This window comes from Haliaeetus leucocephalus, unplaced genomic scaffold, assembly GCF_000737465.1.
Source record: "Haliaeetus leucocephalus isolate CR32 unplaced genomic scaffold, Haliaeetus_leucocephalus-4.0 Scaffold406, whole genome shotgun sequence".
NCBI classification, from domain to species: Eukaryota; Metazoa; Chordata; class Aves; order Accipitriformes; family Accipitridae; genus Haliaeetus; species Haliaeetus leucocephalus.
Genome location: NW_010972842.1, coordinates 1081165 through 1103448, shown reverse-complemented (window position 1 = coordinate 1103448; position 22284 = coordinate 1081165). Strand labels below are relative to the sequence as shown.

The window sequence follows — 22284 nt, the reverse complement described above, 5'->3', positions numbered from 1 at the left end:
CTCAGTCCTGAAAGATGCTCAACTTTGAAGCTTAGACTAATTATAAATGCAAACTTCAGCTGCAGTACCTGAGCTAGTAGTGTCTGCCTTGAGCTCGGCAGCACCTCGCAAGGGCCCGTGACCTTGTGCTTGCTGGCAGTGTCCAAGACAAGTACTGTAAGGGCCTCATCCAGAGGAGCTTGTTATATTCAATACTTGGGTCTGAACTGCTATGCAGGCAGGATTGTGTGGCAAATATTAAGGGTTCATTACTTGCATGGATGTCTGGCAATGGACAGCTGTGATCACAATCTGCAGTCTCTAATACCAAGTTATGGGGTTTTTTAAAGGAGAACATTACCAAGCCAGGAAAAACATTGCCTCATTAAGGGAAATCATGTGGTATTCCAAATCCCATAGCATGGCAGCTATTGGTAAATATCATGTAATTTCAAGGAAGATTTAAACCAAAGAGCATTTCCTTATCTTCCAGGAATGAAAGAGAAGGATTCTTAATATGATAAAAAAAATATACAAATACAGGTTGTCTGTGTCTGTCACCTGTAGTCCCTAGACAGCTCTATGTCACGATAATGTTCACTTACATTGTCACGTACAATTTAAGTATTTTTCTGTTTTGGCTAATCTTTGCATGATGTGTTTGTCTTACAGTAACGCTCAAGCCTGTAAGGATCATGGCTTTATCACAGGCAATGTTGCACAGCTAGAAAACAACAGCCCAACCCTCTTCTGAATTCAGCTAGATTTTTCTTAATTTAAAAATACTGCTGAATGTGGTAATGCCCAGTCTGGACTAGAAAGCATTTCCTGGATATTGGGTTCATTTAACATACCATCACGTAATCCATTTCAGAAAGTAATAATGTTCTGTCTAAAATCAATTAAATCAATTAAGTTTCACATCTCCACTATTTTTATTTGGAGTATGTTCCAAAGGTGGAATAATTGCAAAACATTGTTAAAAATCTTTCTTTTTATTTCCATTCCTAGACAAATTTGGTTTGGTTTTGTGTCACTTTTAACTTATATAGTTCATTGTTTAACATCCCCATGTGATTATTGTGAGTGACCATAGCTCCCTTAAGCCTTTGGTTTGCTAAGTTGAACAGGCCATGCTTCTTTAGCCAGACTTCCCATGCTATGATGTGTCCTAACAGGCCTCTCTCTACCTATCCTGCTTTGACTTAGTTTTTCTGAAGGGTGGACACCTTTATTTGTCTACAGCATTCTAAAAGTTTTGTACCCAGTGAATTCTGCAGTGGATATTTCCTTGTAATCTCTCGGAAATCTCTCTCGTGATGGATCCTAAGATCATATTTATCTCCTTTTTGCAGTCCCATCATTTTGATGGCTTATAGTCGTCCTCTGAGCAACTAATGTAACCAGATCTTTCTCTGTCATCTCCAGTTAATGAGCTCTCAGCTTACTGCAGACATTCCTGTTATTAGTATTTAAATGAATGACCTTGCACTCAGTACTATTACATTCCTTCCATTTATACTATTCTGTCATCACAGTCATATAATTCTTCCTCTATGATATCCTCATCCTCCTTTGTATTGGCAATACTTTCTACTTTTGCTACCTCAGTAAATTTCATCAGCATAAACGTATTTTTTGTACCAAGGTCACTAATGAAAATATTAAATAAACTGAAGCTGAGGATTGATTCTTGGAGCACTTCATTAATATCTTCTCTTTTAACAAAATCTTTATCATCTCTTTAGCTTGCCCCTTAACCTGAAAAAAATCCTGTTCAGTTGCTTTCTATATAATCTCTATTGCATTTTATTAATATGCATTCATAAAAGAAGGCTACAATCAATAAACCCTGGATATGCAGGACTAGCTAGAAAAACTAATTCCAGTAGCAGACAGCTCTCCATACATCCAAAAGGATGTCACTAATCATGGAAGTGATGGAGGGTATATACAATTTTAAAGAGCGGGCTTCTTACATGTTCTAGTTGCCTAAAATTGCTAAACCCTAGGATAGAAAAAGCTTTTCGCCAAAGGCATCCGGACTGTTCCAACAGGTCAAAAAAATCCATCAGCTAGCCTGCTTTCCCTTGAGGTATCTGGGAACAGCCAGCAGGAGGGACTGCCCTGTTAGTGGAGGCTTATTTCCAGCTACCATTTCTCTCAGGGTCTAGCTCCTCACAGTCACATTCACAAGCCCAAATGTACGATCAGAAGGGTGAAGATGCCCCCAGAAAATACAGAGGTCAGGACTGGACTGCCTCTGCCAGAGGTCTTCATTCTGCCCAGGTCAGAAGAGCCCATGAAAAAGAGGGCAAGTGGGAAGCAAGCTGCAGGAATAGTCCTGCTAGCAGAAACTTCCTTTGCTACCCTCTTTTGCAGGGTTAATAACCGCAGACATGCAGCTCACCAAGCGTGTCTACATGCCTATATTTCCTGAAGTATCAGAAGTATGGCAGAGCAGCCGTGCAGTACAGATGGTTCTGAGGATCATTGGCCCTATTGCATGTGGTCAGATTGCCTGTACTGCACCTACAGACTCCACAAACACATACTGCTTTACTGGTCACAAGAAGAAACTATGTAGCTGCCTAACCTGAAAGGTTGAGTACTATATCTGCAAGAAAAAAATCTCTTTTGGTGCTTGGTAAAAATTAGCACTTGCTTAGACTGCCTCTAGAATGAAGTGTTCTAGAATGTGAAATATTAGTACAATATTTTATCCTTTCCCACCCCTAAATATATCCCACTTACTTAAATCATGTTCTCATGAACCTAATTGATAGCATCACTTCAAAGAACAGTTTTGTAAAATGAGGCTACTTCTTCTTCTTAGCCACAAAACATGTTAGCACCCATCCATTTCAATGTGGTTCTTGCTTATTCATTTTAATTAAAAAATCAAAGCAGGGATTTTACAAAGTTTTTGTACTATTATCCCATATATGCATTCCAAATGTAGAAATCTAAATTTGGAACTGTGTCCACAGTTCATTTTACACATCAGGTAAAAGTTTGTTCAGTATTTTTGTTACTGGGATACAAAACATAAAAAACACATACTTAATTCCTTGTCATTCCTTTCCTATTTATTCATGACAGGTAAACAAAACTTTTTTCAATCTTTGAAGTTTGCAGGTTAACTTCAAAATATGCACTGAATTTGGCCAAATAGTGAGTTGATCAATAAGTGTATAATAACCCAGTCATTGCAAATCCATTTTCTAAATAGCAATATCTAGTATACCGGCTGTTTCCAGGTTTTAACAAGGGAAAAACTGGAGTAATTCTTGTATCTTCAATGTGTGTTTTAGTAAATTGTGCCTTTTCACCTAATTCAAAGGTATTGCAGAGAGGATGCATAATCTTGTGGGTCAATCCAAGTTCTGTACTCAGAAGACTGGGGTTCAACCTCTGGCTTTCTTTTGCAACTGCTGTGTGGCTTGAAGAAAGTTGAATAACATAAGCTGTGATATCTTTTTTCTTTGTAGGGATGTGCTTACACTGTCAACTGTCAAAAAAGTTGTAGTATACCGGTTTTAGAGTTTTAGGTCCTTCTGTAATTGCAATACAAAATACTTATACTTGAAAATAGATGGTCTTTAGTAATAACTAATACCCAAATGTTCCAGCTCCTCTTTTTATTATCTAAAGAGAACAGCAGTAAAGCAAATGCTTCCCTTTTCAGACTTGTTTTCCTTTGAACAAATTGTATCTCCTTCTATATTTATCTTTAACATGGTTCATAATTACACACTCCTCAACCAGGACTTAATGTTCAGATATATTATATTACATATTATATATTATGCATGAAAACTGGTTCATTTTTTATCTTCAAATAATGATCATCAAGCTGGTTCATTATTCATCAGAGAAAAATGAACTCTGTTCATATTCCCAGTTACAGTACATTCCTGCCCTGATCGTATACATAGAAGTCCATTGTCTAGATAAATGTCTGATCAAATATGACCAAGCAAAGGAATTTTCTGGAGAATCAGCCTTTTGCAAGAGGGTTCTGTTCTTTCAATTGTCATCTCTTAATTATATGTTTTTAGCTGCTCTTGGCTTTTCTTGTTAGAACACTTACATAACAGACACCGACCAAAAGTGAAGTGATGTTGTGATACTGTCATCATCCAACCTGCGGCTGGAAATCAAACGTCACAGCAGTACTGCCCCACTAACATCCAGGGTCTGAAACCCAAAGATGACAATTAAATGACAGCTCCGTTAGCTGTTTTACTATTATTTCACTAGCAACACCAGCTAATGCACTAAATCGTGGTTCCATCCAACTTCTATTTCTCTGGCTACCAGATGCAAATGCATATACCAAATCATTCAGATTCTTCCTCTAAAAACAATGAACAAATGTCAGCACAAAAAAACACAAGAAAAGTGAAACATTGAGACTGCAGGACAAGTGAAAACCAGATTTTTTTTTGAAGGATTAGAATATTGGGCATTTTATTTTAAATATAGGTGCTAACATGTCTATTACCAGTATTTATGTGATATATTTTATATATGTATTATATGCTTTGTATTATGTCCTCTTACATTTCACGTATCACCTAAGTATCTGAATACATTACAGTAAGGTATTTACTGATTTCTGCGATCTAGTGTGTGCAGATGGATTAATATGTACTTTGCAGAGTTTCATTTTGGTTGGAATACCTTTCTGTAGCAGTTGATTTCTGATATATTCACAAGTGTTTATTTCTACTGTAAATATAAATGCATAGTTAACTACTTCATAAACCACTGTACACATGTGGTAAAGGTCATAGAGGGCCTTGGCTGATGGAGAAGGAGGTGCTAAGAAAAGCAGTTGTATCTTTTAGGGGTTTATTTCTTAAAACAGCCTTCAGGAAATCCTTGTGTTCCCCACAAGTTAGTTTTATCGTGCAGTAAGAAGATTGACTATGCCTGGAGAGCAAAGTAAGTGGCCGCTGTTGCTGCCTCTGACATCACAAGTCTTTTATTCAACCTATGTAAATGCCATTGACAGAAATTCCTAAAATTTAGCTCCAGAAGCGATCATAACCTATATGCTACAGACCCCAAGGAGCCTGATGTAGTCTTCTCTATTATCTGCCATTACTGAGGACCTCAGGTCTTGCATTGCTGTATGCAGACAGAAAGAGACATGCAGTAGAGGCTGTGCATCAGGGCTTTGGGATAACACAGAGTCCGCCTGGTGGCCCCAAACAGCAGGAATTTTTTTGCAGATCCTTCTGCACCGGAGCTTAGAATTAGTGAGGAGTGCATATTAGGAGAACTAGAAACTTGTTTTACATATCCCTTAGTCTTACCTCTGTTCAACATGTGTTAAGCTCTGAGATGAAGACCATGTTTGTAAGAGGTACTTACATACTGTAATAGAGTATAGTAGAGTAATAGTTCCATTTATAACTATTTACCTTTCTGAAAGAGAAAACCAAAGAGGAAAAAAGGAACTTTTCCTTCATTTCATAGTTATGAAATATTTACTCCAGTTGCATGAAGCTTGAGTCTTCTGGCTCCCTTCAGCCAGAGGGGTCTACCCCCAAAATAGAGAAGGGTTATTAGACATTGTGCTATTACACTGTTAGAGACAGAGCTGAGCTATTTGGGCATTTTGCACAGCTTTTGAGCGCTGCAGCTATGTGAAAGCAGACCACAGTTCTTCTCCTGACCCAAAGTATTGTATGCTCTATGCTTTGAACACCTTTTCTACGGCACAAGGTAAGTTGCAAACACTCTTATCCAATCTATTTGGAGTACTTACAGCAGGCAAGAGAGCTGGACACTGCCCATTTCAGCCTTAAACTACTATATTGTGTGAAATACTGAAAACAAACCTTCATCTGGCATCTGTATGGCATTCAAAACAGCAGAGGCAGTGGTACACTCCTCCAGCTGCAGAAAACAGGCCTGAGGAGTTCTCAGTTTGTGCATTTCATTGTTAGTTCTCTGCAATTGAAAGACACAATTTCCTATCTAGCACCTCTATACTATTGAAGAAAGACAAAGAAAATATTTGCTCACCAGTTTTATTTTTGAGGAGTCTATTATTTCCTCAATAGCTACCGACTGTTCCTTCTCCTTCATTTTTCTTTTTCGTTAAACTTGGAAACGATACCAGGGAGTGCTATACAGGAGTTTATATACTTAGGTGAACTTTGATTCTTCCTTGGACTTTAAGACTAATCTAGTGTAGAATGTGATTGACAAAGCATTTTCATTGATGTTATGCAGCCTTTTCAAGTTACCCAACCTAAGCAAATGAGGTTGTTAATGTTTACTCCGGCCCTTTCTCTAAAATAGTTTTGAACTTTAGCAGATTTTATACACTTATAAAGGTTGCCAAATGACATTGGTATTCACTAAATAAAAAATACTCATGATTATGCAGCAGGGGGCTGCCTAGATCAGCAATGCTATATGCACCTCTAATGGAAACCTGGTTTTACTTCATGACTGAATACTCACAGCAATTATTGAATAAAAGACTTTGGAGGATACTTACTTGAATATCTTTTTTCTGTATGATTTCTGGGAATGGGACAGACAGCAGTTTTTGTAATCCATCCAGATGGTAACCATCAGTATTTGACAAATAATTAATACAAATACAAATTATTAATGCCATGATGAGAAACTGTGACCTCAAAGACCTTGTACTAGCAGTGAGATTTCACAGACAGAGTGCACTGTGCTTTTATCAATAAATAGTGTCGCCATAAAATCAAATGCAGAGTTAACAGATGTAATCAGAACTTTATACCAGCTGTAGTTAACAGAATCATAAAAATTAGAGAAGGAAAGCATCTATCCTGTCCTGTCCTGATCTAACCTCTACTCCATGCCTGTACAACACAAGGTTTTTTCAAATGCCAGAGGAGCTCAACAAATACAAGTGAGCCACAGGGCAACTGAGGATTTTCTCCGTAAGCTGTTTTCCTGCAAGAGTGAATAGAAGCGGAGCGATCCCAACTGACTTGACTGCAAAGTGGACCTTAAGCAGACCGTAGCTCCCAATCTTAATGAAACAGTGTGCTATGAATGTATGAAATGAAGTCATGCAAGGGAAGCAACGAAGCCTCCCAGGATCCCTCAAGAGGTGACCTATTCCAAGGCAACACCTTCGCCCAGCACCATGCTCCCCGCTCTGTCACCTTCCCCACCCCGGCTGGCCCCTGGCTCAGCCCTGCCATCCAACAGCTAGCAAAACCAGCTGCTTTGGCTTCCCCTCTCTGTTAGTGATTTAATTCTTCTTTTCCCGGCATATAAAAACCACGTACATCAAGTCAGATTCAAAGGAGGACCGAAGAAATTTGCTTAGCTTCACAGATAGACAAAGTTCCCAACAACAGATTCATTGCTTGTGACAGCTCTAAATCTCCGAGGTTACGTGGACTTCAAAGCACCAGTGACACCGTAATGATTTCAGTACACAGTTAGAGCTGGAGCTGTTGGAGGAGTTAATGCTGTTTCAAATCTTTAAATATTTCTTTCCTTTAAAGGAGAGAACCATTTTGGAAACTATTTTGGAGATTTTTTTTAAAAAATAACTTGTTTTAACAGATATTTGCTGCAGCTTTGTCTAGGGCTACCAAGGCTATTGTATTCCCTGAGTGAGAATAATTCTTTAGATCACACTTATGGTGCATTTATCCATATATAATAATAAAATCCGTGCTTTCTATTGGTTAGAAGACATTGCTTTTAGGAAACATTCCAGTTGGCAAGCTCATTCAAGGGGATAATTAAAGAGAACATTTCTTAAATATGAATAAATCAACATAGAAACATTTTTTTCTTGGGTCTATTTAGTACTGGACATGGTAAAAATTTAATAAAAAGGTTTTCCATGGAGAAGTTTTCAATTTTCTCTGAAGCAATCCAGAAGGAACTGCTCCATTTTGTTTAGTCGTTCAATATTTACTACTCCAGCAACAGTCAGCCCAGTTGATTCAACATATCACCAGCTGGGCCGCTGCTGGTGATTTTTTGAAGACCAGTTTTATGGTAGTGCTCTGCCCCAAGCACTACTCTACACTGCTCCTTAGCTTTCACCACCACCTCTCTAATCATTACAGAGCCTCTCTCCCCAGGCTTCTTCAAGAATAATTCTGAAAGCTCTTGTTTTCTTGTGTGCCAGAACAAAAGACAACTTAGAATCCTTGGAAATGTTCACAAAATTAAATTATTTTCTGGCCGGTGCCACCCAGCACGGTGCAAGAGAAGCCTGTGCCTTTGCAGAACATTAATACCCTCTCATTTTATTCTCATTCCAAGCCAGTCAATCTCCTAATGCGCTTGACGTAAGTTTTAGTGGACTGCATGTCAAGTAGAGGACATTATCCCAGTAGCTGTACTGTGATTATTTGGGCTACAGCAGTTATTTCTGAATGAAAGTACTGGTAAAATGCCAAATGTTTTCATAGAGATCACTGTTGTATTTGATAAATTACTAGGTTTTCTGGTGAGTCCTAGGGCTGTATACATATAGCAGCAAAACAAAACAACATTTAGTAACAAGTAGAGGTTTACTAGGTCACACACTGTCAAATCACACCCTGAAAAGCAGAGAGATCCTATTTTTTAACTCTGCTCTTTTCTGGCTCTCTTCACTGTGACTAACGCTCTCCACATCTGCCTTAATACAGCATGTTTCTTAAACTTCCTTTTTTCAGATATTAAAAGGAACGTAGACCACAGCTTTTTAGAACTTGCCCTAAACTTTTAATGATGGTGTCATACATGCTTTACATTAACAGACCTGCACATCTACATTTCCTATGTTATGAGCATTTAGAAGTTAAACAACTTCAAATTCACTACAGAATGTTGAATAGCCTGTGAGGATTTTGAATAAGAATGAAAGTTTAATAAAAATGAAAAACATTTACTTTTCAAATGTCTGTCACAATAGCTGACATTTGTAACGTTAGTTTGCTTTTAAAACTCACTCATATATTCTTTGTTTCATTTTTGTAATGATTCCTATAAAGTCAGGAAGAAACCTGTTGCTCCTAGTATGATACTTAGAGAAGAAATTAATTTCTTACAATGTAGATGAATACTTTGCTGTCTGTTAGTAAACAGTTTCATAAAACTAATTTATTATGAAAAGGAAAATTACTTTAAATTGGTGTCATCTTCAAGGTTTTTTTAATTAAATCTTACCACCTTTACGGTGAATAAACAGTTGTCATCAAATGATAGTTCATAATAATAGTTATGATTTGATTTCAGCTATGTTTTCTGGACAAACATACAACTGGGTTTACAAATACATTCAGAAGAATCAAGACCTCTTGCATATATAGGGAGGACCTAGTCTTGTATTTTAACTGAACTTCTAAAAAATGATTATAAAAAGTAGGTTTCTACCATTAGGGTACTCTTAAGAGCAATAGAAACACAGCCAGAGAATTCCCTACTTTGAGCAATTCTTAAGTTACCACCCAAACCCAGAGAGTTTTACGAAATTATGAATTTGGGTCCAAACACAATAAAAGCCAGACAATCTGCTCTTCAGAAGCCGTAATTATTTTAATGAGAGATGGAGGAATGTTCTTGTTTTCACTTCTCTGATTCTACTAATACATGACTGTAATTCATTAATTCAGGGTCAGACAATGAGCCTCTGAGCAATTATTCACATGAGTGGTCTCATAGAATTCAATGTCCTCATTTAATGTGCCATTAAAATGGTACATGGTTGCATCTAACTAAAGCAAACATTAATTCATTGCAACACACAACAGGTAGCACTGCAAAGTCCCTAATCTCAGCCACTTTCTATTGAGAAAAATAAGAAAAGAAAATGGCTTCATGAGTTTGGCTTGTTCAAGAAAAGATTTTGCTGAAAAAACACCCTATCCTCGCACCACATTCTGAAAACCAAGAGAGTCAGATTTTTTTCAGAATTTTAGACTACAAGACAATGCCAAGGAGGGAAAAATCTAAGATGAAATTCTAAAAATATTTAAGCATTACACTGGAGAAGTGTAAAGAGGTAGCAAACACCAAATCAGCCAGGTACACGGGCAACTCGGTCCCACTTGTGATCTCACTTACTTTATGTTGATGGCAGCCACCATAGCCAGGCGCCTTGTGCAGAAGTACATAAGAGGTAATATGAATCTTTGTTTAAGTAGAGCACAAAACCAGTTCCTCTTCTCAGGGGAATTAGATGTTCTCTCATTCCTGATCATGTCTCCTAGTCCAACACTGTTGTAATATATATATTTTTAACTCAGTTAAAGAAAATGTCATTACTTTTAATATGATAATGAAAAACTGGATCTAAAACACTTATTTTCTACCTGCCTCTCTATCCTTCTCTATTGCACAGCTTATGAACAAAATTTTGCAGGCAGATTTAGGATGTTGCCTGAAAGATGCCATAAAACGGTGAGTCATGAGCTAAATGCCTGAAATCACCTCTATATGCCCATTTCTTTCCTATATTTTTGGAGTACACATTGCCAAAAGGGAAGACAGAAGAGGCAGAGATACTGCTTGATTGCTTCCACGCTGACGCAGTTCGCATGCCTTGTTGAAGGCAAGCTATATTTTGCCATAGTATTGCACAGAGATTTGGAAACACATGCTATTCCCTGGCTTACCTACTAGCCTGGTGACTTCCTCAGCACAAAACCATATAAACACCATTATCTGGCCCACAGACATTGCAGGAGTCTCAAACCTTTGCAAGTAAGATACCAGCTAACAGTCGTTCCATATTTCCTTGCTCATCAAGAGTGGGGTATTCAATACATTTTAGAGAGATATGTCCTTCATGGCTGAAGATAAAGGCTAATGAGGCTGGAATTAGCAAAGATTAACATCAGCCAGTTTTAAAAGGTGTTGAGGGAGTATGAATCTAATCCAAAACCCAGAATTCATGCCTCTCATCACCATCCCACGGTACCACACCTGAAAGGATCCTCCCCTGCCTCATGTTAATTTAGGCCAAAATATTAATTCACTCCCCAGGGAGCATTTCTTTGTTATGTTCTGTACTGAGATATGTATAAATCAGTCTGACTGTATTAGTTCTGTAGCTGGCATGCAAATGCCAGGTATTCATGGAACAATTAATTGCCCTTAATACTGGACTGTGTAGTGGGCAACATAGAGGCATAGAGATCTTATGTCCTAAGGTATTTTTGTAGCCAGTGATGTTCTGTAGCCAGAAAAAGATGTTCCTTTAGCGGGTGATTAAGAGCAAGCACCTGACTCTGTATTCTGAAATGAACTTTGTAGACTGTCGAAGCCTGTGAAAATCCTTCTGCCTTCACCAGAGTGAAGTTTCCCTTTATCAGTACCCATTTTAAGGCCCTGAGGACAAAATCTGTGGAAAACAGTTCCCAAGATAAATTAGGGTTGAGAGGACAAAGAACTTCCCTTCTGTGAAGTGTGTTGCATTAGAGTTCTTGATAGGCGTTATTTTCACAAATAATAATGCTCTATGCATTGTTGTGTCCAGAAAAGGTCCATCCTTCCTATTCAAGTGTGTAACATATATGGAAATGTAAGCAGCCTTTGTTAATCCTCTGTCATTTCTTTACAAAAAGATGTTACAAAATTATAAATTTGTTATGTTTAATCCTATAAAACATTTCACCTAAAAAGTTCCATTTTTCATCTTTGCCCTTAAAATTATTCAACTAAGTGCAACTTGCCTTTATGAAAGTCAAGAAATAGAGCCCACCCTTGCTTCAGCATAAGTCACTGGAGAAACTACTGTACTGTAGAAAATATTACATGGGAAGGGGTTTTTTTGGATGAGGTAGAAGGATCTTTAAGCAAGACTTTAAAAGGCCTTCTGGGGTCTAGAGACTCCTCTTATCCATAGTGCTGCATGGTACTTAGTACCTCGAATGGGTTATGTGCCAGACCTGCTGCTGGGCTAGAACCCCAAATGCTATTGAGACCACTTAAAACAGCTGTGTCCCACCACGTTGGAACCCCTTCCTCTAACATTTGTTGACAAAAAGACAAACCACAGAAGAGAAAGGGGAATAGTCCACTGATAGTACTGCTTAAGCCTCTGAAGTGTGACATGTTCTTGAATCACTCAGTGAAATTCTCTATAATAAACAGCAAGATGAAATTCCACAAAATACTTACAGTTCTTTGCATTAGTAGAGGAGTTTCAGAACAACCTATCCCTTCATCATTAAAACTTGATTCCATATTGATTATGTCTTCAATCACCTCTTCCATCTGATAAAATAATATTTTAAAACCAATCATTACAAATAATAATGGAAACAATGTTATTCTGAAAATACAGAGGAATTAATCTTGAATATTTATTACAGCGATAAAACTGAGTTTCAGAAGTTTACATTTTAAAATTCAAACAATTCAAGCATTTTTACACAATATTCACGTTTTTTACTTCTTGTGAAAACAGTTTTTGTGGTTTAGCAAGTTACTCCTCTCCTCCCAAACACCAGCCCATTCCCCTTTTTTAACCCCTTATTGCAACACCAAGATCAGATGACAGGAGTGCATTGCTAAGTTGTAACTGTGAGCTGTCACCTTCATCAAATGTGTCATATCCACAGTGTGTTGTTGCATTGGTGCAGGAAGGCTGAAAGGAACCTGTGGTTCTGCAAGAGCGTGAGTCACTCAAGATTTGGTGGTACACACTGCTCTCAAGATTCAGCAGGCAAAAGTTTGTGTTGTGTTTGGCAGTACACTGGATGCTTCTCCAGACAGCCTTCTGGTCCTAATCTGAATCAAAAACTACTGAAGCAGATGGAATAACTAATTAATTACTTGGGATGAAACAGTGAATACTTTGCAGACATATCGACATAGATTTGGACGAGGTACAGCATGAGTTTTCGATGATAATTTTGGTCTGGTTCTGTTCACAAAATAAATTGGGAAAGATCCCATGATGAACCTGTCACTGTTAGCTTTACCCTCTGCAGAAGCAGTTGGGTCGTGCTCTGAGGCCTTTCAAAGTGGCTCTTGGGAGCTGTAGCTGAAGGAAATGTAGAGGGTCCTGTGCAAGGAAAGACAGTATCACACTGGCCAGGGAGCTTTTAACACAGGCTTTCGGGCCACCTGGCCCAGCACAGCTCATCCATGCACCCCTCTCCTTCTCTAAAATCCAGACATGTGCTGTCCCAGGAGTTGTGCCCAGACTTATCTAGGAAAGCGCTGTCAGGGCCAAAAGGATGCCAAGAAATGCCAGCAATTAGACAATATGAAGGACTACAGTTCACTGCACCACCCTCTGTGTTGGCTCTAAATTATTTGCTCTATATTATTTGCTAATGTAGCTACAGCCTACACTGAACCACAGGGCACACCCGCACTAGGAAATTACCCTGTGCCAGTCATCTCCCTGAGGCCCTGGGATGGGATTATTCAAATCATTGGAAAGATGCCTGCAAGGATTTTGGCCAGCGCCAACTGTCACTCTCCCAGTCACCACCAGGCACAGTTCAGGACAGTGGTTTACAAGCAGCTGCCTTGCTCTCCCGGACAGAGAGTGGTACAAGGGCAGGCACCAGTTATTCCTGGTCAGGTACGCAAAGTGCCTGAGAACGGTTCCAGCACGCTGCACTCACCAGCACAGAGGTGACCACAGAGGCCTCCACAAAGGCCATCTGAAATAATCTTTGCGGGCTAGTGGCTCCAGAAATCCACAAGCCTGACATAAATGTCAGTTGTCAATGCAGAAGGAATGGAGGGACCCCAGATGAGCTCTCCAGGATGTGTCGGGTTTATTTTTTTCAGTTCCCTCGCGCTTAGCTGCATAACATCCAAATGCTCAAATGGGTCACAGTGTATTTGTAAGATTCTTCTGTTCTGTTAAAGCCCAAGATATGATACAACATCTCTATTTCTCATTTCTGTAGGAATTCCTTTTACCTAATAAGCAGCCTCTTTTGAAATCTGTTGAAGTATTAAAGGCCATAATGATCCACATCTCACACTGGCTGAGAATCTGACATTGTATAATGGCTGTACCGCTATTAAAATCCATGGTGGAACTAAAGTTAGCATATCCATGCCAATTTACCCAAGATAACCCATACATAAATATATCAGCTAACTGAAAATGAATGAGCAATCCTTTCAGTTACATCTTTAAGGTAATCAGTATTTAACTTTGTTATGCAGCTAGGATAATACTTTTAGACAGAAATAACTCTCATCTGAAAAAAAAAAAGTTTTGCATTGCGAAGTACATATTCAAAAAACGTACAGCCATATATGACGCATAGATAAAAACATGCAACAGTACATTTTAACTGGCAGTAATTCAGAAGCCTGATCACGCAATAAGCTATTCATTCAAGGAATCACCCACGTAATCCAAAAGGATTCAGGGATTAAGTGCTGCAGCTGAAGACCCCATGAAAGTAAAGAAAGTTATCTCTTGCCCACTACCAATACAAGATGGGTCAGGTAATGTTTTTGTCGAAGTACGCAAAGCCCATTTCCCCATTCCTTTCACCAGCCCTGCCCTACCGCATTTTCGTGTTCGCCTCCAAGGGCCAGCAGCTTGGTAACAGGGCTTTCTGGCGTGCCAATATCGCTGACAGGAGGCATGTGTCCGTTTCGTAAAATGGAGGTCACTCCCACAGGCTGGATTGTGTGGGAGTGCGACAGGGAGAGCGTCTGGCTGGACAGCTTGGTGTCGAGGGTCAGGTACTGCTTCACCTGGTGCCTCTGGCTTTGCTGTATGTGGTATCTAGACTGATTTTCCAAGTGTGTTTGTACCTGGGAAAGAATGGAAATAATTGCTAAAGTTTCAAGTTACCGGTACCAGTATTTGCCCATATGTTCACTTATAAAACTTCAAAACAATAGATTCAGCTTTAATAACACTTGGATAGAATTATTATTAACCTTAATTTTTTTTTTCCAGTTTTGCACCCTTACACATTTCTTATTTGCATACTATTTTCACCTAACACAGCTGAATAAACCTTCTGAACAATTATCAAAGAAAAGTTATGAAAGAATTAGGAAAGTTAAACATGATCCTGAGAAAAGACCAGAACTATGCTACACATTTTTCTATTCTCATTAAAGAATGATCTCTGTTGAAATTGATGGTCATTACAATCAAATCTACAGGCATATATGTACTCTAAAATTAATATCAGTGTATTTACTCTTTCATACTTGAAAGAGTAAATAAATGTATAAAGAAAAACATAAGCCAACCAACTTCAAGTAATATCAACAGCAGCAGATATTCACTCATACCTAAATCCACGTTTGGCTCACCTTGTAGTAAGTACAGTCAGTTAAATGAGGCATTGCTGTGCTTTTGCAAAAAAAAAAACAACCCCAAACAACAAAATGAAGTGTCCAAGCTATCGTCCTGGATGACTGTTCACTATCCTCAAACCGCACAGTCTTCTCGAAGTGCCTCTTGAGGACAGAACACTTTTTGAGTTGGTAGGACTTTATAAACTGAGTGGTCATGCCAAAATGGCTAATTGAGTGAGACTTTGGGCCATCCTTTGATTACAGAGATTGACAGTTGCTACTTCAAACAGTTCCCATTTCAGATCAATGTCACATTCCTGCAATTTAACTACCAGAGGAGCACTGCATACACAAACCTTACTGTCATTTCAGCCCTGTGGCTTTCTCCTCTTCCTATGGCATGACTGGTCACAAATTTCTTGTAATAAATTTTTCTCAAGTGGCCTCTGTGTAAGCATGATTAATATTTGCTAAATAATAGCAAGACTTGCTCTGCAGCCCTTTTTTCTCTAAAAAAAAAAATTCAGTCATTTAAACAAACTTCTTTTTAATTCCCCTAACATACATAAGCAGAGATAAATAGCCCATAAAAGGGGTTTGCATTTAAATTAGCTGCATTTTTGTACAGTATTGCAGTACCTACTTTATTTTTAATCATGTTATGGTGGCAGAATGGTCTAGAATTATTTTAATTATGTTTCTTTAAACTAATTTTCTAGTCATAAAAAAAAGATTAAGACATCCAGTAATGAATATAATATTAATTATTTTGATGTAAGCCTTAAAGTTATTAAATAACATTCCATTAAAATATTGATATAAAATCTTAAATATGGTGTTTATATTTTCCTGTTTTATGTTAGGAAGGTATGCATCCCTTGTAAGGTTTTAAAAACTGCATGTGTATTTGGGATTCACTTAAATCATGATACTACTTATCTTAACTGAGATCTTTGTGTTAGTTTTAGAAAGTGTATAATGTCCTGTTAATTTAAGCTCTGATTTATCACGTGTAAGGATACATGTAAAACTATCCCAAATCATTCAGATACTTGTGCATCTATTTGTTCCTTCAGCTTCAGTAAGGCTTAAGCTCATATTGAAAGTTAGACAATCAAGCAGTTTCTTAAATTAGAATCCAAACATGAAATCTACTGCATGCCAGTTTAACCAGAGTATCGATCTTGGGCGAAATGCAATGTGCTGAGCAGAAGAAAATATGTCCTGTTGTATGGCCAGAGCAGCGATTTGCTGTGCACCCTTGTTTTCTGCTGCTGCTTCAGAAGCACCCAGGGACACTTTGTGCTTGTGCTGGACTCTAGGGTCACTGCATGAATCCACGCAAAGTGACCACTACCCAGACCCTTGCGGTGCCTAAACTGACAAAGATCTCTTTCCAGCAGTGCAGAGCACTGCAATCAACAGCTTTGAAAGTACAGCTTCTTCACATGGCATAAACGGGAGCGGGATCGATGCATAGGCTACAAATGCATCTACTACATTTCACTGCAACTACTTTTTTCTCTTAAATGAAGCTGGTGATAGCTCTGTAATGAGCAATGAATTGTTGTCTTAAAAATTCTCTAGGTCTACCTGAAGCATGAAATTCAGAATATCACATATCTTCAAATTGAATGGGAAACATAAGAAATTTGCAGTGCCTGAAGTCTATACTACCTTGTTTTAAAATTTGTTTTTAATACAGGATTTCAATAGGGAAGTGGGTTCTGCCACAAGAAGTTTGCTGAAAAGTCAGCGGCTTGCTTTTTGCTTTCTCTGGACTTCAGATTGCTAGTGGCAGACCAAAACCTCTGTGCAGCCTGATTTCCTAGTGAACCACCACAGGGCCATCCCACCAGGCAAGGGGAGGATCTGTGAAAGAGAATCAGCTAACTGCTGACTAAGTAAAAAATCAAGTTTGTCAGGAGTACTTATTTTGTACGATATTCTTTCAGTGCTTATATCCTGTCGGTACTGTCCTGAACTTCCACAAACAGGAAAAGAATTTAAAGCTTCGTTGATGGGATCTGTTGCTATGGTTTTGCAAGACTCTCTATCCCCTTTTCTGTGCCAGCCGCAGTCATTACAAAGCAGAACCATTGAGGTTAAAAAGACCTATGCCCTGATTTTCAAAAAGTACCTGAAGTTGCAATCCCTGGTCATCTTTATATACCTAAATAAGTCTTAGAAGTGAATGCTAATAATAAGAAGTAAAGCACTTTTGAAAGTCAAACCACTATGTAAAGACAAAGCAGAGCTGGAATCCTATCTTTATAATCATATTGCTAGTGTATAACAAATGGGGAAAAAAAGTCATGGTATGCTAAAGGAATACTAAGATTGCAAGTCAAGCTCTCAAAAATTAGAAATGACTGTTAAAACTGCCCATGCAACATGTGTGAAATAGGAGCACAAACTCAAAACTTAATTTTATGAAACCCGATAGTCCAGTGTCAGATACCAAGTATGATTGGTTTGCTCTCCACTGGGGTGCTGGATGACTTCTATTATATCAGTAGTATTAAGCTAAGTTTCAGTTCAGGTTTTCTGAAAATTTTAGATGAAATAAACTATTTTAAATAACTATTACCATAATTACAGACATTAAACATTGACTTGATTTTGAGCTTCTTTTTAACAGTGTAAAAAGAGTGGCTAAGCACTGGCATGGGTTGCCCAGAGATGTTATGGAATCTCCATCCCTGGAGATTTTCAAAACTTGACTGGACAAGGCCCCGAGCACCTGAGGAAGCAAAAGTCTAGAAATAGCCAGGGAAATTTGAACTGGTAGTCTAAATATTGAAACTCTGGATAATTATTATTAAGTCTGGGAAAAAAATGGTATCAGGTTAGGGGTTCAGTGCAATAAATGCAAAAAGTGAAAGAACTGAAAGATCACTTTCCAATTTTCACCAATCCCTCGCATAAGTAATCCCACAAATAAAACAGTCCAGACCGATATGCACTTAGCTGCTTAGAGACCTTGATCATGTGCATATCTTAGATCCACCAGATAAGGTCCTTCCGCAAAAAATTGAAAAAAAAAAAAAGATTTTTCAGAGTAGAAGCATCGTTATTTTGCCCAATAATCCTAGTACAGTATCCTCCAGCAGTGTTGGGAGACTAATTTTCTAATTCCTTTTGAGGAGTTCATGTAATCTGTGAGACCATTTTGCCAGAGACTATGTGAAATTTTAGGGTGAGGGTGTCTTAAAGCTTCTTTGGAGCACGGACTTGCAGCGTTGATGCTGACACACCCTTTACTGTCACAACAGTCTGACTATAGGGTTACCTTTTTTTTTACTTCTCTCTGGGTCAATGAATATTTAATAATTTGTTTAAAGCAGAACAGCTTGAAAGGAAGACCCTGAGATGGTTTTCAGGATACAACGTCCAAGAAGCTGGCAGCTCCGTGGAATCTGGCTTCTCATCTCTGATACACATTAAGCAGTGTGATTTAATAAAGCATATCTTCTAGCTTTCAGCAGACCATTTTCTATTAAGTGTCTCTCTGCCTTCCTATTTTTTTGTGAAATGGATGACCTTGCTTGTTAACATGCTTGATTTCTGGGAATCCCTAGCAGAAACAGGCACTCGGTGACCACCTAACGATCCAGATCCTGACTCGGACAAGGCTCAGATACAGCCCAGGACTTACCGTTGTCCTGTTGGCACATCTGCTCTAGCTCTCGGTATAGTCAGGGACCTGACCCTTCCTGCCAAGTGTTCCTAAAGTTGTATAGGCTCTTTTTGACTATTCTGTGTGCAAGGTGTAACACGGTGATGAATTTGCACAGATGAAGTGCTGGTTCTCCTCCCAGGCATTCTCTTGCAGCAGCTATGGCCATGTACTATAAATGATAATTATGTTAGATTATTTGAGGAGTGAAGGACAGCATAAAGTTCAACAGTAAATAGATTATCCACTCCCTCCTAGGCACTGCTTTTGTCTACTACCTGGCTTTCCTAATCATGGTGAAATTAAAGCCTATTCAGAACCACAAACATCAAGCATGCAGGGAGGCAAAAGCATCCAGCCCAATCTCAAATATTATAATTCCACCAGAACAAAGCTAGAACAGAAATGAACACTTTGAGATGGATTTTTAATCCAGACAAGATCCCAATGCACATGTAACTGACTGTACCTATTTCTATTTTATATCTCACTGACAAGCCAGTTCTGAGAACAAGAACATAACAGCCTTTCAGAATTACAGATGCATATTCAAACTTAGCTTCTATCGCTCTTTCTAATTTGAGCACACATCATCATGTTGTAAAGCTGCGGTAGAGTTGTGTAACATCTTTTCCCACATTCTCACTAATTTTACTTTCATTTCTAATATATTGTACAATGGCATAACTAGGCCTTCAGTAGATTATTTACATAAAATATTTTTCTTCCACATTTGCTGATGAGATTTTTTTTCCATTAGTAAAAGAATACCTAGAATGCCAAAAATAAGAAAGAGGGCATATTTAGGGGACCTAAAGGAGGCAAGAACAATGTCAGCAGTATTCCGGCAAGTAGCAGTGCTACATCTTGTATTGGTATTCCACTAAGGGCAAGGAGGTGATACCTGTACTCCCAGGCTGCTTAGCCCTACATCAGTCCCGGGAGAAATAACAGGAATACTGAAAAGATATTCAATTAATAAATTATTAAAAGATAGGAATATAATTAATGCTAGTCAACATAGTTCTGTGCAAAATAAGCCTTGTCAAACAAATCTACTTCTGCTCTTTGATGAGATTTCAAGTTAGGTTGCCAAAGGTAACGATGTAGGTATAATACACTTCAACTTTTGTGTGCCTTTTGACTTAGTATCATTCAATATTCTAATTAAAAATATAGCACTACACAATATCAATAAAGCGTGTTTTAACTGGATTAAGAATTGGTTAACGAACATGCATAAGAAAGCAATCAGCAAAGGCTTGGCATCAGAAAGAGGTGCTCTTCAGTCTTGTACTACTCAACATTTCCATCAGTGATTTGGGACCAACGAAAAATAAAACCAACTAAAAAGAATAAATATTTTTTAGGCTAGTGATCCCATTGGAAGAAAATGTGTTCCCAGTCAGCCAAATACACATCTGTGTATGCTGGAGGAAGAAATATAGGATGCAACAACAGAGAAAACTGAATGGAGAAAACACTGGAAACAATGAGTCTGTAAAGAATTTGGGGTCATAACAAACCAACAAAGCAGGAGTGTCCAGGTGATGCTATAGCAAGAAAGGGAAAATGGCATAAAGGAAGTAGTGAACAGGAGCCTGGCTTTACTCCTCTTTTATTTATGGCTCATGAGAGATCAATAATGGAATCCTAAAAATATTTCTACCCTGAACATTTTTAAAACACTGTTTAAAAAACTGAAAAAATGCAGAAAAGAACTATGGAAGTAATTGAAGACCGAGAAGAGTGTTTTGAAGAAAGTTTAAAGAAATTCAGCTATGTTCTTGCTGTCAAATTCAAATCTGTGAAATTTGTGGGAGATGCTGAATGTGGCAGGGTTTTTCAGCTAGCACAGAAAGCATGGCAAGAGCCACTGGCCACAAGCTGATGTTAGGCAAGCTCATATTGGAAATTATGTGAATAAACAGTGAAATACTCAAAAGGAAATGCTCTAACTGCTGTTTTCTTCAAACTAAGGGTCGACGACTTTCTGGAAGAGATGCATTAGCCAAATCCAAGACATACTTTTATCAAACACATTCTTGGACTCAAAGCTGAGTACTAGGATAATAACTGAATGGAATACAAAGCCTGTGATTTTAGAGGAATTAGAATGAGTGGTCTAATAGCCCTTTCTGTGTTTAAATTTTATGGATTTTTTGGATCTGAGAACTGGCTATTATAATAGCAACTTTTTCTTTGATAAAAATTCACTCTGAATTTAATAAATGTTTAAATCTGCTACAAAATAATATGCTTAGATATTGTCATAGTGTACTGGGCAGAACCCAGTAGACTTCACTACAGTTTGCCATTTATGTTGGATGTTCATTTGTTCCAGTGTTTTTAATAGCTTTTGAAGTAAAATTTCTCACCCCAACGGGATCACATCATTTATCATTAGTCCTGAACACAACACATCTCTGAAACTGTTTGAGTTATGGGGCTTCATGTTCTTTTCAGCCACTGTACCAGAAAATAAGCATCTAATTATGAACTTTTTAATTATTAAAATGTTCTGTAAGTACCCAAAAAGTCTAATTCCATTTTAAGATAAGAAACACAGTCACAGACTATTTTAGCTCTATTTCTGAGGACTTTCAAATGGATTTTAAGGGTTAGGGGAAAGAAAGCATTTTTAGTGATGAAATAATCCTTTTTAACTTCTATTACAAATGAACATCAGTTGTTTGTTTGTCCTGCTTTTTCTATTAAACTTTTTGAGAAAAGGGTATTTGTGAAATTATTTCATAATAAAATGAAATTTCAATTTAACTTAGCAATTATACACTTCTATTCTATCTTAAAAACTATCACCAAATAATGTAGCTGTTCACTTTAATGTTTAGTTTATAAAAGCGTGTGTGATTATGTCAATTAATTACTTAAGCTAAACACAGTAATTAATTTTTAAATGTGAATATTTTTCTTATTGGAACTTTGATCTGACTAGATGAGACCTTCTCCATTAATATGCATGAAGAGAGAATACAAAGCAAAAGACATCCAGTCTGGCAACTCACGGCCGTGTTTAGTTGATGCCTTACAGTAGCTTTCAAGTTAAGAAAAAATTCTCATGTGACTCTAGTGCACTATTTTTCATCTTATTTAACCTTTGACATCATATTCATCAGGAACTTGTGAATGTTCTTTCAAGGCTGAAGAGGAAACATTTTTAAGTTCTTTGGCAAAGGCTGTGTCTTCAACAATCACTACCGCTTCTGTATTTTGGTATCTCGGTGTCTAAAAATAGCGGATAATTATAAATGTGGGGTAGGATGGGAGCAATCGGAAATTCTCCATCACACTGCCAACCATTATGAAAAGCAAGAGGAATGTGGGAGCAAAAGAACTGCAGAACGGACTTT

The 22284-nt window shown here is 38.0% G+C and overlaps 1 protein-coding gene across 1 annotated transcript in view; it reads right to left on the bottom strand.

The window, feature by feature from the left end:
* The window catches only part of TFEC (transcription factor EC), a 106440-nt gene that overhangs the window by 20932 nt on the left and 63224 nt on the right, over positions 1-22284 (bottom strand). The window contains exons 4-5 of the mRNA XM_010574106.1: positions 14485-14759; positions 12118-12213 (exon numbers count right to left, since the gene is read on the bottom strand). Of these exons, the coding sequence (XP_010572408.1) occupies positions 12118-12213; positions 14485-14759 (371 nt within the window). The remainder of the gene's footprint in view (positions 1-12117; positions 12214-14484; positions 14760-22284) is intronic.